The sequence below is a fragment of the Heptranchias perlo genome, chromosome 8 (genome assembly GCF_035084215.1).
Source record: "Heptranchias perlo isolate sHepPer1 chromosome 8, sHepPer1.hap1, whole genome shotgun sequence".
Classification (NCBI taxonomy): domain Eukaryota; kingdom Metazoa; phylum Chordata; class Chondrichthyes; order Hexanchiformes; family Hexanchidae; genus Heptranchias; species Heptranchias perlo.
The window spans coordinates 21,124,330-21,140,367 of NC_090332.1; the positions used below are offsets into that span (position 1 = coordinate 21,124,330).

The 16,038-nt window shown below is 40.1% G+C and overlaps 1 protein-coding gene across 4 annotated transcripts in view; it reads left to right on the forward strand.

The window, feature by feature from the left end:
• The window catches only part of camkmt (calmodulin-lysine N-methyltransferase), a 261,921-nt gene that overhangs the window by 199,704 nt on the left and 46,179 nt on the right, over positions 1-16,038 (forward strand). For all 4 annotated transcript variants that reach the window (XM_067988781.1, XM_067988783.1, XM_067988782.1 and 1 more), the window contains 3 exons: positions 7,206-7,266; positions 9,681-9,735; positions 10,815-10,878. In XM_067988781.1, the coding sequence (XP_067844882.1) occupies positions 7,206-7,266; positions 9,681-9,735; positions 10,815-10,878 (180 nt within the window). The remainder of the gene's footprint in view (positions 1-7,205; positions 7,267-9,680; positions 9,736-10,814; positions 10,879-16,038) is intronic.

Genomic DNA, 16,038 nt, shown 5'->3' on the forward strand with positions numbered 1-16,038 from the left:
CATTTCCATCCACTGAATCTGTAACTTTTTTGGGGGGTGAATCTTCTTGAAGGATGCATTCATAGAACAGGACCGACAGTATGGTGGTGTGTAAGTACGAGATGCCTGCTCCTAATGGGCCATTCTAAATACTTATGCAGAGGTTTTTATTTCATACTAGCAGACCCCCCATGGTCAGTCGGAGGATACTGTGTTTTATGCTGCGTATTATACAATATATCATTAAAGCCACTAATTTGGGGTGATTAAATAAGTGAAATTATGTTTTTATTACAGTATTATGAAACTGTTAGTATTTTCAGCTTCATATTATGTGATTATGCTCTTATTTTTGTGGAAATTGTAAATCTGTGGCCTTGATGACTATCATATGTTTGTTTAACTATGTACTCACCTTTATCTTCTAGAGTGCAGCGTGTGCAGGAAGATGGTAGAGAAGATGTTAAGATGTTGCAATTAGGCGGGAGGTGTGTGGCAGTACGGAGGAGGGAAGGAGGGAGGTCCACATAGCTTGGTCACATTGGGAAGATGGTCCAAGGGCTTGGAACAATAGAAAGCAGATTATGGGGCATGGGAGAAATGGAGGGTGCCAGGGTCTGGGAGTATTAGGGAGGGAAGGTCAGAGTGTGGGAGGAGAGTGCTGAAGGGTGGCAGTGGTGAGAGAACGATTTTGGGGTGTGGGAACATTAGGGAGGACTATTTCTGCTGTATGAGAATATGGTGAGGAGGATCCTGAGGGGTAGGAACAGTGGGAAGGGGCACTGTGAGGTCTGGGAATATTTTGTCAGCAGTCTAGGAACAATGGAAGTTCGATGGTACGGTTTGGGAGTAGAGGACAGGGTGCTTGGCTCTGGGGCATTGTGGAAGGGATACATAAGTGTGGGATTACTTGGAGGTGGGCATGGTAGGTTGGGAGCATTGATAGCGATGGTCAGATATGGAAGCAAGGAGGTGATCATGTGGTGCAGAAGTACTAGACAGGGTAGTTCAAGGGTCTGGACAATTGGGGAGAGGAGTTACGGGGTCCAGGAGGACAGAGGGGATAGGGCCTGGAATTGTAGGAGGGAGATCTGTGATGTGGTAGTGTTTGGGAGGCTGGGTTTGAGAAGCATTTTTGGGGAGAGGAATGAAGGAAAATGAAGGTCATATGCCTTCATGAATTACTCCCGTGCCCCAAAAGTTTTGGAACCCTGGTTCCCAGCACTGAGTTAGGAATCTTGCTTTAGTTACTTAAAGTGCTCATTGCTGTTGTACAGTAAACACAGTAAAAAATGTATTTTAGCAATCACAGCATGTGCACATTATGTGCTTTTAATAAATAATACATAGCTCCCAGCTTAGCCAGGAAAGCCGTTTGTGTGCATTCAGTGCTCCCACAAAGGCCTTATTGCTGTGTTCCTGGCCATGACCCACGAAACGGCTTTGAACTCTTCAAAGCAGTTACTGCTCCTTTGCTATGCGCACCAGCAGGAGGGAGGAAGGACACTAGCTGGGTAAGCAGGTAGTGAGGTGAGGCAGCAGGAGGGAGTGAGGAGCAGCAAGTGGGGAAAGGAGGAAGGCCACCAATGCACGGAGAGGCTCAGGAATGGGAGAGGTGACAAGAGGCCTGATTTTCGTAGATCTTCAGCACTGTGGTGAAGAGTGCCACCGTCCTTGGAAATGCAAATTGAGATCAGGGAGCACTCAGTCAGAGGCTAATATAACAAAGAGGATAGGAAATAGAAAGTTTGAGCATTACAGGAGTGTGACAGCGAAGTTTTGCAGGTAATGCGCACAGTATGCAGGAATTTTAATACACTAATAGTGATAGCTAAGCCTAACTCCATCCTTACCCAACTCCACACATCCGGACTTCCAGCAGGGATTGCTGGGTTGCAACCTCTGGCCAATCCTGCCCAGTTATTTCCTTCTCTCAAGGCCAAGGATAATGAACCGTGTAGCATTGAACTATTCCGCCCTAGCTGAGGTAAGTTTCTGTTCAGAGTTGGTGATATTTTTGTCTCTTTCGCTGTAGTGTACCCAAGTGAAGGAGCTCTTTACACATCTGTGTGTTTTGTATATAACCATCCAATAACATATGCTTTTTATTTAGAAGTTCACTGTATGTTGCTCTATACATAACTCTTCTTAAAGTTAAATTGATAATGTGTTCCACAAGTTTTTAGTGGAAGTAATCATTCCTGAAAGGACTGATTTAAAAAAAATTGTGGGATATTCCTTCCTTTTTTGTGTCTGTGGAATATAAATATGGTGGAGAAGAACTTCCACCTAAGGTGGATATGCTGCACAATTCTGGCGGAGAGGCTGCATTTTGGATGAAATCCAGATTGGCCGAGTTTCTACCCCTCATAATGAGCCCCATAATTGTGCTGGGGGGAGGGGTGGGGTGGGGTGGTGGTGTGCAAGTGCTTCTCCTGCCCACCCTTGTTAGATCAATATTCGACTTTAGGGGCATGTCTGGGTTCGTTGCCATGCCAACCCAGGAATTCCGTTCAACTAACTGCTGAGGCGCCCAGCCAGGGACGTCTGTTAGGCAAAAGGTTCCATTGTGGGTATACTGAAGGTCCTAAGAAGAAAAAAAATAAGGTAATCAACCCTGAGGGATCAATCATATTTACAAAGCTGGCCCTCTGCTCCCTAATGAACATTAAAAAAATTAAAGGCCTCTTTTCTTTGGCCTGATTGTGGTCTCTAGTGCCTCCAGAGTGCCGTTCAGACTTAAACTTCCACAATGGGACGGGTGTCTCTGTTGCTCTGCTACATGCATGGGCACCCACCCCAAATATTCTAAAGACCTCATCACCCCCGAGATTTGGGACAGGGTCAACAGCACAGCAAAGCACTGGGCGGATGTTCTACCTTGTCACACTTCCGCCCGCTCAAAAGGGTCTGCAGAATTTTTAGGCTGGAAAATGTTCTCAGTGTTTCCTCCCTCGTGTCAGTATTAAAGATTCCTGGCTCAGTTACTGTATGGCTAGATGCAGAGTGAAAAGTGGTTTATGTTTTGGGTGGTCTCCCTGAGTTCTGAATGTTGGCCTGTTTCTTGATGGATCTCCTGTATATTTCCAGCATTCTCTGTTTTTATTTCATATTTCCATCAATCACATGTTTTCTTTTTTATCTCTGATAGAAATATTGAACATATTTTTAATAAGATGAAAATATATGGATAAAAATGTTTTGGGTGGGGAGAGAAATCTTGGATAATGGATTCACATGAAGATTTAGGTTTTGGAATGATACTCATAGCCGTTACCAGAAAGTAGTGATAGCCATTACCAGAAAGTAGTGGTGCTTTCTAAAAGCTGCTTTTGTTTTACTTTAACGTCATGAAAACCTTGTTCTTAATCCTAAAGTACCAGTATTCTTGGGTAGATTGCAAGTTGATCATGTGGAGATGCTTTTTTATCCATTATTGGATCTGAAATGGAGGAGACTTAAAAATTATCTTAGTTGATGTGCAAATGATCTAAAAAGCTACGTTGAGATGGGTCACATTGACGAGATAGTGTTAAAATGTCAACAGCATTTATCAAACTAGCTTTGTTTCTTTCCACGAATTGACTTTTCAGAGTACTGTTTAGTCAGAGTTGTTTAACTTTGAAGTTAAGTGCATTTTCCATATGCTAGCTGAGAAAGTAATTTATCACCTATCCTGGCATGGACTCCCATTTGCAAACAGTGAGAGTGCTAGAGCGCGGTGGGGTGGGGAGGCTTTGGATAGGGTATTTGCTTGCATGCTGTCAGCGTTTTCAACAGAAGAAAATACCCTGCGTGAGCTGCCATGGCCTAATAAATGAAATTGGAGTCCGTGTCTTCAACATAGAAAATAATGACCACTTAAGAATAACAAATCACTTAATATGTGCCAAACTCCCAACATGGTTTCTTCTTTCGGGTGAAACGTTAAACTGAGGCTACGCCTTCCCTGTCAGGGCGACGTATAAGATCCCAAAGCACTATTTTGATGAAGAGCAGGGGAGTTCTCCCTGGCATCGTGGACAATATTTATCCCTCAATCAATATTGCTTAAAAAAGTACTGGTCATTTATCTCACTGCTGTTTGGGGGAGCTTGCTATGTGCAAATTGGCAGCCACGTTTCCTACATTACAACAGTGGCTACACTTCAAAAGTACCTAATTGGCTCTAAAGTGCTTTGGGACATCCTGAGGTCGTGAAAGGCGCCATATAAATGTAAGTTCTTCCTTTCTTTCTTAAAAGCAATACTTGCTGAGGTGTACATTTGAGAACTTGGGCTATACTTCCTCCATACGGCCACAGCCCCAAAATAGAATCTGTCAATAATTTGTTAACGCTGTCTCAGGGATGCAATGTTCCTGCTTTCAAAATATTTCAGTAGCAGCTCCTTAATGGCTCAGTTCGTAAAGAGTGTGCTACATACAAGCCAGGAAGGTCCCAAGTTCAGTTTTTGATTTGTGCCAGATAGCTAATGTCCGGTGTACATAAGGTGAGGACAGGATTAGGTACAGCTAGGATGTTCCCCAAGGATGACTAACGTGCTGAAATTCACTATTCAGGCTCGCGAATGAAGAATGGCCCGTTGGGTGAGGTAGCGGAGAGGACTGATAGCACCCGTGGAACCAATAGTCAGCACCTTGAGGACAGAAGGGGAGAAACTTGAAAATAAATAAAGGCAGTACTGGTCGGGGTGTCTTTTGCTAAATAAGGCTATATTCTGCTGCTCCAGAATCAAACCTTGATGTGTTAATGCTATGTGGTAGGTACAATCTTTGATTAAATCCAGTGTCCTGATTTGGAAACTTTCCAGTAACTGTGCCTGATTCCCTTCATGGAGAGGAGAGCTGCCTGGTGTGCATAGGTACATTGCCTACTTAATCTGACTGGGAAAATTTGCACATTCTGGTGGTTTTTTTTAATCACTGACTACACAATGTTTAGTGCATGTAATCAATTAAAATCTTGCGGGATATTCCAGCATCTGTGGGAATGATGATCCCATTGAAATCAGGTTACTTTTGATACTTACCTTGAATAGCTTAATACTATTATGCTATCGAAGAAATATATGAGAACTATGGCTGCATTTTTCAGTGTTTAAAATAGCGTGTGCATTTGATTTCAAATGTATTATTTCCCAGGAACATTCGTGTTGACTAACACAGTACTTTGCTGTATATCTTTGATTCTCTTTATATTGTCATACACAGGATTATGGATGATTAGGAGCAAATAAGATTAATTTAATTATGGGGTTCAGATGACCACAAAAAATTTTGAGTGAGGTTCAAATAGTTAAAGTCATTATCTGAACAGTGAGATTAAATTACAGCATTTTACAGCTCCTTGCCATCTATAATCTTTTTAATTGCACGAATTGTGGTCTCGGTAACATTAAAATAATTCAAATGATAATTCAAAGTAGTGTTGAATAATGTGGTCACATGATTCATGAGTCTACAGGAATGAACTGATTGTGCAGGTTCTAAAACAGAATGATGAGGAAATTAAGATTTTGGTTTATGTTTTAGTTCAGCTTCAAATGCCTTCCTTGTAAGTTGAAGGAAAACCTGATAAAGGAAGTGTGATGTACAAATCTGTGTTGGTGAAGATGCGGCCGGGCTAAACAATCATGTAGCAGATTTTGACATCTACAGTATTTGACCTGATCCTATCTCCTTCCTGGGAGAGATGTTTTCAATGCTTTTTAACCTCTTGGGGGAGGGGGTGTGATCTGTACCTGCCATTAAAATTGAACATGGAGAATTCAGACTTGGTAGAATTTGAGTGGTCAGATATTGGACTATAACATAACTTTAAAAAAAAACTTGTCCTCATGCAAAACCAAGCACCTTAACACTTGTTACAACCAGTCGCAAATTGTGACTTTTTATTTTAATACTGCATTCATACATCTCAAAATGATGAAAAGTTACTGCCCAAAAATATTTCCAATGTTTACATCGAGTCTACAGCACAGAAACAGGCCATTCGGCTTATCTAGATTCCCTTTAAATGCATCAATGCTATTTTCCTCAACTACTCCTTGTAGTAGCACATTCCACATTCTTACCACTCTTTGAGTAAAGAAGTTTCTCCTGAATCCCCTATTGGATTTATTAGTGACTATCTTATATTGATGATCTCTAGTTTTGGACTCCCCCACAAGTGGAGACATTTTCTCTACGTCTACCCTATCAAACCCTTTCGTTATCTTAAAGACCTCTATTGAGTCACCCCTCAGTCTTCTCTGAAAAGAGCCCCAACCTGTTCAGCCTTTCCTGATAAGCATATCCTCTCAGTTTTGGTATTGCCCTTGTGAATCTTTTTTGCACCTTCTCCAATGCCTCTATATCCTTTTTATAATATGGAACCAGAACAGACATAATACTCCAAGTGTTGTCTAACCAAGGTGCTACACAAATTTAACATAACTTCTCTACTTTTCAATTCTATTCCTCTAGAAATTTGTAATGCACATAATTCAGACTAAATCCAGGAAAAAAGGAAATATTATTTGTCAATAATCTCAGTTTGTTTCAAGATGTCAGTGATAGATGTTGAACTGCTTAAATAATTAAATAAATAAATGTTTGAGTTGTTTGTTGTGTTTTTGCTGCTTTCCACATCAAAGCTTTAAAATAGTTTATTTCTTCTGAAGAAAAAACAAAGGAAGCCTTTCTGTAAGTGTTGTGTGATTCAGCTGACAATAGACAACTGACAGTAGCTGATAAGCTGGCTTATTGTTGATTATTCATTTATTTATTTATTTTATTTTGGCACTCATCAGTACATTTTTTTGGCAAGAAATGGTTGACTTGGTTTCTTTGGAACCTTTAATTCCACATTTTGTTAGGTACCAATAAAGCTGTATGTATAAAGCTCTGGTACTAGCATGGCTGTTTCATCACACAAATGTGGTTTTATATCAGACACCTGCCTGAACCAATAATTTGTGATTTTTGGAGCCGAGCTTTCTTCTTTTTTTTCCTGTTACAGTCGCAATTTATGTAATTAATATTGGTACTTTTTCCCTCACATAAATCTAAAGCTTTGATTAAATTGGCAAAATAGTTCAATGGTCTGGATTAGCAACAAGCTATGGGAAATGCAGATTAGAAGCTATAACATTATACAGTGAGATTTGTTTTCCTTTAAACAAAGGTAATGATTTCATGCTGTTATTGTACAGTAGCTAACAACACTTGCTCTTATTTTGTTCTAGGCATCTGGCCTTCAGAAGAGGTTTTGGCTTATTACTGCATAAAACACAGTGATATCTTTAGGTATGTGAAAGGATTTATCTACTGACTCAGTGGTTCTCCATTTATTTTGTGCAAATTTATCTCAATTATATATTAACCAAGCTAATTCAAGGTGAATCGCACCTTTTGTACTCGGACTTTGCGGGATTGCCTGGAGGTACCAAATCGCCACTGTATATGCCCCTTGCTTAGTAAAATATGTCAAAGACATTTGATTTCCACTCAAGGCATTTGGTTTCACTTTGATTTTTTTTTCTTTTGGAAAACAAAAGTGAAGCTGCAATCGATGAGCCTTTGTTGTGAAGGTCAGACAGGAGAGAGGCAATGACAGGATTCACACATGCACTGTATATAATGTGAAAAGAGATTCAGTGAAACCATGCAGCAAATGTCCTTCAAATAAAACCTCAGCACTCATTCTGTTTTCTTTTCTGTTTTATTATAATACTTTAATCAATATGTTTACTTATTTTTACTTCATTTATTTGAAAGGAAATTTCCATCAGATGTTGTCACTAAGCATTTACAGCATGTCAGGCCTGATCTTGTACAGTAGAGAGAGTGCGTGGCCTCTAACATTTTAAATGCAGCTCACTTCCGGGTTTTGACTTGACAGCTGAATAATCAAACATTAGACATTTTCTCTCTCCCACAATTGAACCAATTCAAATTAAAATTTAATATTTTAAACAATCAAATGATAGAAGTTGTCAGGCCATTACTGAAACAGAAGATACTTTTTTGGCTTTTCTTTATATAAAAAAAACAACTGAGAGGTTTAGCTCTGTATTTGGTGGTGTAAAAAAAAGAGATCCATTTTTAAATTGTCTAATTTTTTGAAAAGGTGGCATGTACAAGGCCAGGCATTGACTACAACATCAGGCAGTAGCACCCACTGTTACGGTTTGGCAAAATCCTTGCAACAACCCTGCAGATCTGCCTTCTCTTGCGTACTGATCTCTTTTCACAAAGCAATGTGATAAGGCTTCTTTTTGTCAAGCCCTTTGAATGTGTTAGATACAGTTGATTTTAGTGTTTTCACTTGTGCCTATAGTATTGTTTTATTTTAGTATTTTTTTCATTCAGTACTCCCATTTTAAAATAATAACTATTTGAAAAAAAATTATTATTCCACCAAGGGCACAATTGGAAAGCGCACCTTCCAGTGTGGAGCTGAGCCATACAGATTAGGAAGGTCCCTGGTTTAATCCTCAGTATGTGCTGAGTTAAGTGGTTGCAGTTGGCATTCAGTGCTCCTGGGCTAAAAAATGGGGGGAAATCGGTAGGGCTTCCATTCCTGATTAGACTCTGGAGACCCCTGCTGGAAAGTGCATATGTATGGATAGCTGGCGAGGACAGAATCAGGATCAGCTGTGGCGCCTTACACGATTGGATAGCATGCCAACACTCAGTGACAAGGATTAGACACAAAGAATGACGACTCGGCTGAGGTACCCAAAGGCTGATGGCACCTGTGGAACCATAACCCACCATGACTGAGAAAATGAGGATGGGGACTGAGAAAATGAGGAAGGGGAAGAGTTAGTATTAACCCTTTTATGTATCTGTTCAGTTAAAATACTATAAATGTATAAATATCTATATTGGTTTCAGCGGTGAAGTCTAATGACTTTATCTAAGAAATAGATTGGAATCAATTACTGAGTCCAAAGATGTGATGCATTTGAATTGGCATTAGTCATTTACTCTGGATGCTACAGTGATCTTGTTATTTCAGCTCTGTACTTTAATTCAACTCAGTTGGGATCAGTCACTCCTCCCAACTAGCTTTCCCAGATGATGACCACTCACAGTTGAAACAACAGTATTCATCAAATTAGCACAAATGGAAAGAAAAGTAAAAAAAGATGTTGATCATAATTTTTTCAAACTTCTTGTAAAGATGTGCAACATGCTCCTATGACGAGATTCTCTCTTTAAATATGCTGAACTACTCAATCTATTTGCCTCGCCTTTCTTCTATTACAGTAGTTATTGAGTTGAACAAGTATTTGGCTGAAGGAAACATTCAGACTCCTTCTGCCTCTCTTTTGTTTAGCCTTTCCTCACTGATTCACTGTGCCATCACAGGAGGCACAATCAGGAGACAGAGTCTCTCTGGAAAAAAAAGGAACCTTTTCAGATTTGCAGCACAGCAGTGTTAGTGTTGCAGTGAACACTAATGAGAACCCCCTGCTGCTTAGCATTGCTACACAATTATTTTTTATATAATTATTTTTAAAAAGCAAGCTACATGTGGTGGCCCAGTGAAGCAGCAAGACTTCTGCCTTTCATATCTTTGTAACCTCCTGCTTGTTGATGTGTTTCTGTAGACATTGAATTGTGCTGTAATGTATATGCTTCCAAAATCATTTTGCCTAATTTGCGATGGGTTCTGACATTTCCTTTTATAAAAAAAAATATTTCTTCTGCAGAGGGCTTGCAGTTTGTGAACTGGGAGGTGGAATGACATGCTTGGCTGGTCTCATGGTAGGTCTTCTCAATTCGCTTTTATTACCCCCGCTCCTCCATTCAGGAATGAATAAAGAAAGGAGGGAAAAATGTGTTCCACTGCCACTGGGTCGTAGGGACTGTCATCTGCATCAGTTGCGGTCAAGCTGTAGAGTCTTGAGAGACCCTCTAGATTGACTTGCTTTCGTATCACATTGATTTTGATGGTTGCTTTGGATGAGCAGAAGCATTTCATCCGGGTGTACTCAATATCCCTTGTTGTGACATTTCAGGCCCTAAGAAGAGCTACTTTCATTGCCACAGTCAAAGCATTTCAGTTGACAGTCCATTTTCCCAAATACATGAAAAGCATCAGCAAAAAAAAATCACAGTTGGACCACTATGATATAGTTGTTAATGTTTGGCTATATTATTACATCAACAAACATGATCCAGACTTCCAGTAATTAGATTCTTTTAACTTAGATTGACCATTCAGGAGCTGTCACCCCTGCGTTCTTTAAGCTCTGAGTCATGTATTGAGCAGATATTATGCACCATTGCAGTGCAGCAGAGACGAGTTTTTATTTCTCTCCAAATAAAAAGCATATTGTTGCGCTGATTGACATTTGACAAACCTGTCGTACACTTATATAATGTGTCTAGGTTACTCACAAATGTGCGAGCATGTCAGCTACACACACACACAAAAAAAATTACCCTTACAAAGCCATCTACCTCCAATGCAAAGTTATGTGAAGGGCATCAGGCGGGCAGACAGAGGCAGGCTGAAAGGCAGAGTGACAGCCTAGTATGATGGCTGTACTAGATAAACAGAAGGCTGCAAATGAAAGCCTCTCAGAATACCATCATCCACTGTCACAATCCAATTACCGAACAGAATGATAGCAAGATAGAGGCTCCCGCAAATGGAATGATAAAAGTATTGACTGATTTGATTGAATGATTAAAATAATGCAGACATAAAATGAAAAAAGATTGAAGATTGTTACTAAGAAATAGGTGAAGAAGCATGATACTGAAGGCTTGTCACTTCTGTCTTCACTTCCACACAAGACAAGCATATTTGATCATCGTTCGATGCTATTTTTTTGCAGGTTGCTATTTCTTCAGATGTCAAAGAAGTTCTATTAACTGATGGGAATGAAAAAGCCATCAAAAGTATCCTTACTCATGCAATCTCATTTCAAAACTCAAAAGTTTTTTTTAAAATTTAAAAAAAAATTGAGGTTTGGTAATCACTAGAATGGTATCAACAACAAAAAAGACCTGATGAATTTCTAGAAATAACTCACAAATGTAGGAAATCTGAAATAAAAAGGGAAAATCTTGGAAATGCCAATTGTCACACCCAAAATGCTAATCTATCTTTCCCATTCAGGTGTTGATTGATTTGCTGTGCATCTCCTATCATTTTCTGTTCTTATTTCAGGTATGAGGGTTGCTTGTTATTCATCTCCCTTAAGTTGAGGATAATCCAGAATTTGTGTTCATTAAGCTGAGTCACGGAGTTTGTGAGGACAAGGCAGACTAAAGAAACACACAGAAGAAATTTACAATTAACTACCTGATCAAACAAATTATTCTCCGTATTCCAGAAACTTTATACAAAGTCAGTAATATATGGAATTCGCTGGGGTGGAGTGAAAAGACTGTTGTAGATTCCCCCGCAGCTTTGCTGCACGCTACCTCTGCAACCTTCCCCAATCTGACATCCTAGTCCATGAGCTGCGATCCTCAGACTCGGTCTCTCTGTGCATTCCTCCTCCCCCATCCCTCTGCTTCACCATCAGTAGCAAAGTCTTCAGCGTGATTCTCTCCCTACAGCCCCTCCCCAAACTCTTCTCTCTTAGAAGCCTTCTATCTTTTCAATCACGCTTCCAGTTATCTTCCCTAGCTCTTCCCCTACTGCTCGGCATCCTTTTCTCTTCTTTAATGCTCCTTTTGGACTTCTACATTAAAGATGCTATCTTAATACAAGGTGCTATTGTTAAATGATTATGCATTTAACAATAGGAACATGGTGGCACACGCACGGAAGCACTGCAAGAGTTCGAGGGGGGTGGGCAACACCCAATGGGACATGCAAATACAAGGGAGCAGTTGGGTAACCTGAGACCCAAAGACCCAAAATGTGGATGGCACATCTGTGGCCCACATAGATACAACACAGCTATCTTCTACACAACTTGCTCGCCAATATAGCCAAGCTCAGAATTCTATCCTTAAATGTCAAGAGTCTCAACCAAATGGGAAAAAAAATCCTGACTCTTTAGATTTCTAGGTATATAAAAAAAAGTATTTAGGGCGAGCGAAGCTTTGGACACTAAGGAACAGTGCAAAACAAAGTTTATTCTATTAATGGGTCAAAATAAAGGTTTGACCCAAAGTTTTTTTTCAAAATAAATTTTTTCCACTGATTGGTGGAAAGTTGAATTGAAATAAGAGCAAGTCAAATCAGCAAACAGCAAGTGCCTTTGGAGTGGCAGAAAGTAAAGGCTGAATTTCTAAGGAGAAATTTGCTTCTTTGCAGAAAATAGTACTTTGGGCCCATCTTAAAGGCATTTCTAATTCAGATAATTGTAAACAATTTTACAACACCAAGTTATAGTCCAGCAATTTTATTTTAAATTCACAAGCTTTCGGAGGCTTCCCCCTTCCTCAGGTGAACGATGTGAAATCAGCTTCTAATTCAGATAGGAGAAGCTGATTGTACGATATTTTTTCTTTAGAATACTTCCTGGTTATAAGGCCAAATTCCCTACCACATCCAACAACCAAAAGAGCTGTGTTGGACAGATTCTTGTTACTTTGACAATTAAGTGCCGTTCACAGAAAAAAGGGAATTGTGTTTTTTGGGTTTTTTTTTTCCCCCTCCTTCCAAGTTACAAATGCGTAACTTCTTGATTAGGTGTCTTGACTCTTATCCAAATACTGCAGCTACCTACTGCATGTGTTTGCTGCATGACTGTGAAAGTGATATTGTTTTGCAATTTCTGTATTGATCATTCCTGTCCTTTAATGATTCCTGATTCAATTTAGAGGAAGTTCACAATTGTGACTTGTTGGAAGTGTTACCTGTGTTTAATCTCCTCTCTCAGGGAACTTAAATAAGTTAATTAGCCATAACAATTCAAATTGTACATGGTACATTGACCCCTGAAACAGTGGGTCCAGAATCGATGGAGTGTATTGGAGAAGGTCATGCGGGAGGGATCATCAACCTCCAGGCTAGTGGCCATCATTATTGCTTAGTCTTCCTCCCCACAATCTTTCACACACTCAGCCACTCTACCATTCACTCACTTAACATGCACACTAGCATCATAGCACACCACATATTGGCAAGTCATATTTGTTACAAGGAGTGTGTTGGTATGGCATTCATGAGCTGCAAGGACTTCCATTCCATCAATGCACAGATAATCACTGACCAACACCACAGGATCATGCAGGGTAATGCCTTATTCCTCGGTAGCAGCATTCATTTTAGGACAGTTTTCTGGGCCTAGGCTATTTGAAGGAGGTACCCTGGAAGGGTAGCTCCTAGGAGACTACGACTACCCCCTGCAGCCCCTGGCTCGTGACGATAGTCATGAATACCAACTGACCTAAGATACGAATTGCATGCGTTCACTTGATTTTTTTTGAGCAAATGAAATGCGTCTTCTTGCAGCACTTCAGATCCCTTTATGGATCGGGGAGTGTATTATAATGCAGTCCTACCAGATTCAGACAAACAGTGGGAGGTATTCAAAGAAGTATTTGGTACAATACAAGACAAGTACATACCCCTAAAAGGCAAAAGCTCCACTTGTGTAGTTAAGCAACCATGGCCAACAAATGAGGTAAGATGCAGTATAAAGCTAAAAGAAGAGGCTTACGCAAAGAAATGTGGAAATCTAGCAGACTGGGAGAGCTATAAAAGCAACAAAGGGATACAAAGAAAGTACGAGAGTTGCAAAAAGGGAATACGAAAAGAAACTTTCAAGGGCTATCAAGGCTACCAGTAAAAGTTTTTATAAATATACAATGAGAAAGAGAGTGGCCAAGCGAAATGTGGACCCATTAACGACAGATGCGGGAGATATCGTAATCGAAAATAAGGAAGTGGCAGACTTATTAAATGTGTACTTTGCATCCGTCCTCACAGTAGAGGAAGTGGATAAAGTACCAGCAGCACTAGGGAAACTAAAAATAAATCAAGGGGAGGAACTTAGTTGATTTAATATGTTTAAAAAATGGTAATGGAGAAAATAACGAGACTTATCACCAGGACTAGATGGTTTCCACCCCAGGGCATTAAAGAAGTAGGTGAGGAAATTGCAGAAGCATTAATCATAATCTTCTAAAGCTTTCTTGTTTTGGGAATTGTACCGTTGGATTGGAAAATTGCAAATGTCACTCCATTATTTAAGATGGGTGGGAGAGAAAAAACAAGTAACTGCAGACCTGTCAGTCTATGTCCTTTGTGGGGAAGTTACTAGAATCTGTCATTAGGGACAGATTGACTGAACAGTTGAACAAATATGAGCTGATCAGAGAGAACCAGTATGGCTGGGTTGTTCTACCATAGCAGATTTTATGTCCACATTTTTTCTTCATCTGCTCTCAGATTCTCTGCATGTTAGACATTGACTCTTAATGCCTCCTCCTCCCACTCAGTTCACACTGCTGTGCTGTGGGAAGAGTGGCCTTCCTTTTGCCAACTTTGTGTAGCAGCAGCTCCACAGCTGCATCAGAGAATGGAGGGGTTCCTGAGGCGAGCTGAACAACTACCAACACTTTTGCCTCCTTCCTCTTTCTGCACTGCAACATGCTCTCCTTTAATGCACAACCCTTTAAGAGCTGCAATTGTGTAGTATTTCTACCCCTGCATGTCATTGAGCTGGAATGTACATCTTATGCACATAGTGTCAGCTTTGTTCAGTTGGTGACACTCTCACCTCTGAGTTAGAAGGTTGAGGGTTCAAGCCCCACTTGATCACATAATCTAGACTGATGCTTCAGTGCAATACTAAGGGAGTATCGCATTATTGGAGGTGGTGTCTTTTGTAAGAGATGTTAAACCAAGGCCCGGCCTGCATGTTCAGGTGGATATAAAAGATCCCTTGGCATTATTCCAGCAGTGAGTTTTTCTGATGTCTTGGCTAATATTCACCCCTCAACCAAATTCAAAAACATGACCTGCTCATTACTTCATTTGCTTTGTGTGAGATTGTGCTGTACAAAACAACAGTGGGTGCACTCCAAAAGTAATTCATTGGTTGTAAAATGCTTTGGGACATCTTGAGGACATGTTAAGGCACTATAATAATTCCAAGTTCTTTCTTTCAACATGTGTTGCATTTAGTTTCCCCCCCGCCATTCTCTACCCACCTGTCCTGCAGGCACCTACTCTTGCTAGGGGTAAGCTATAGTTCCACAGGTGCCAGCAACTCCAGTGTATCTCCCATGTGCTTGTGGAACTTGTGTGAGTCCAGACTTCAAGTGGCTATTCTCTTGTGAGTGACATCACAGCCGGGGCCTGGTGCTGTTCTCACCCAATATCCATCATCCACTTTTTCTAATGGGGCCACTGGATAGTGATCAAGTGCAGAAGCCCTCCCTCCCAGCCAGGATTGATGAGGCCAATTGCAGCATCCGAGCCGAGATCAGCTAACTCAGTGGAGACTAGAAATGGAACCACTGACTTTCTGGTCTGTATGGCAATGCCTTTACCCAGTAGCAGTGGCCACGCTTCATTTTGGATGAAAAAAAATTGAAAAGCTAAAGGATTAATAATTAATTATAGATAATAACTATACCAGTTTTTACTGTTTAGGTTATGTAAAATGATTGTTGATCCCTGGCCCATTGATTTTATATCCTAACCAGTTCAACACTAAAAAGCCTGAGGGGACTCTTAAAAAAGAAAAACCTTGGCTGCTGCTGTAGAATCTCTGTCCATTATAATTTCCTCAGCTCTTCCCACCTTGTTAATGCACTGTAGGGCTAATCGTTATGCATTTTGTCAGTTTAAGCAATGAGACGGATTAAATATGTAGTGTACGAGTGGTCAAAATAAATAAAAAATGCACTGTTTACAAGGAACTTCTTTTATATGTGCAATCTAACTCCATAAATGTAGAGAGAGATTTGGCTGTATCTATAATTACATTTTTTTAGTTTATTAAAATGTCTCCTCCAAGGATGCTCCTGTTTGTTAATTCAATAGGTCTTCTCACACTTTCTCAATGGAAAGCACTGCTTGATCCTTAGTAACACCTCTGAGGAAATATTGGCTAGTGCCCAAGAGTGTTTATAAGGAAATAATAAGAT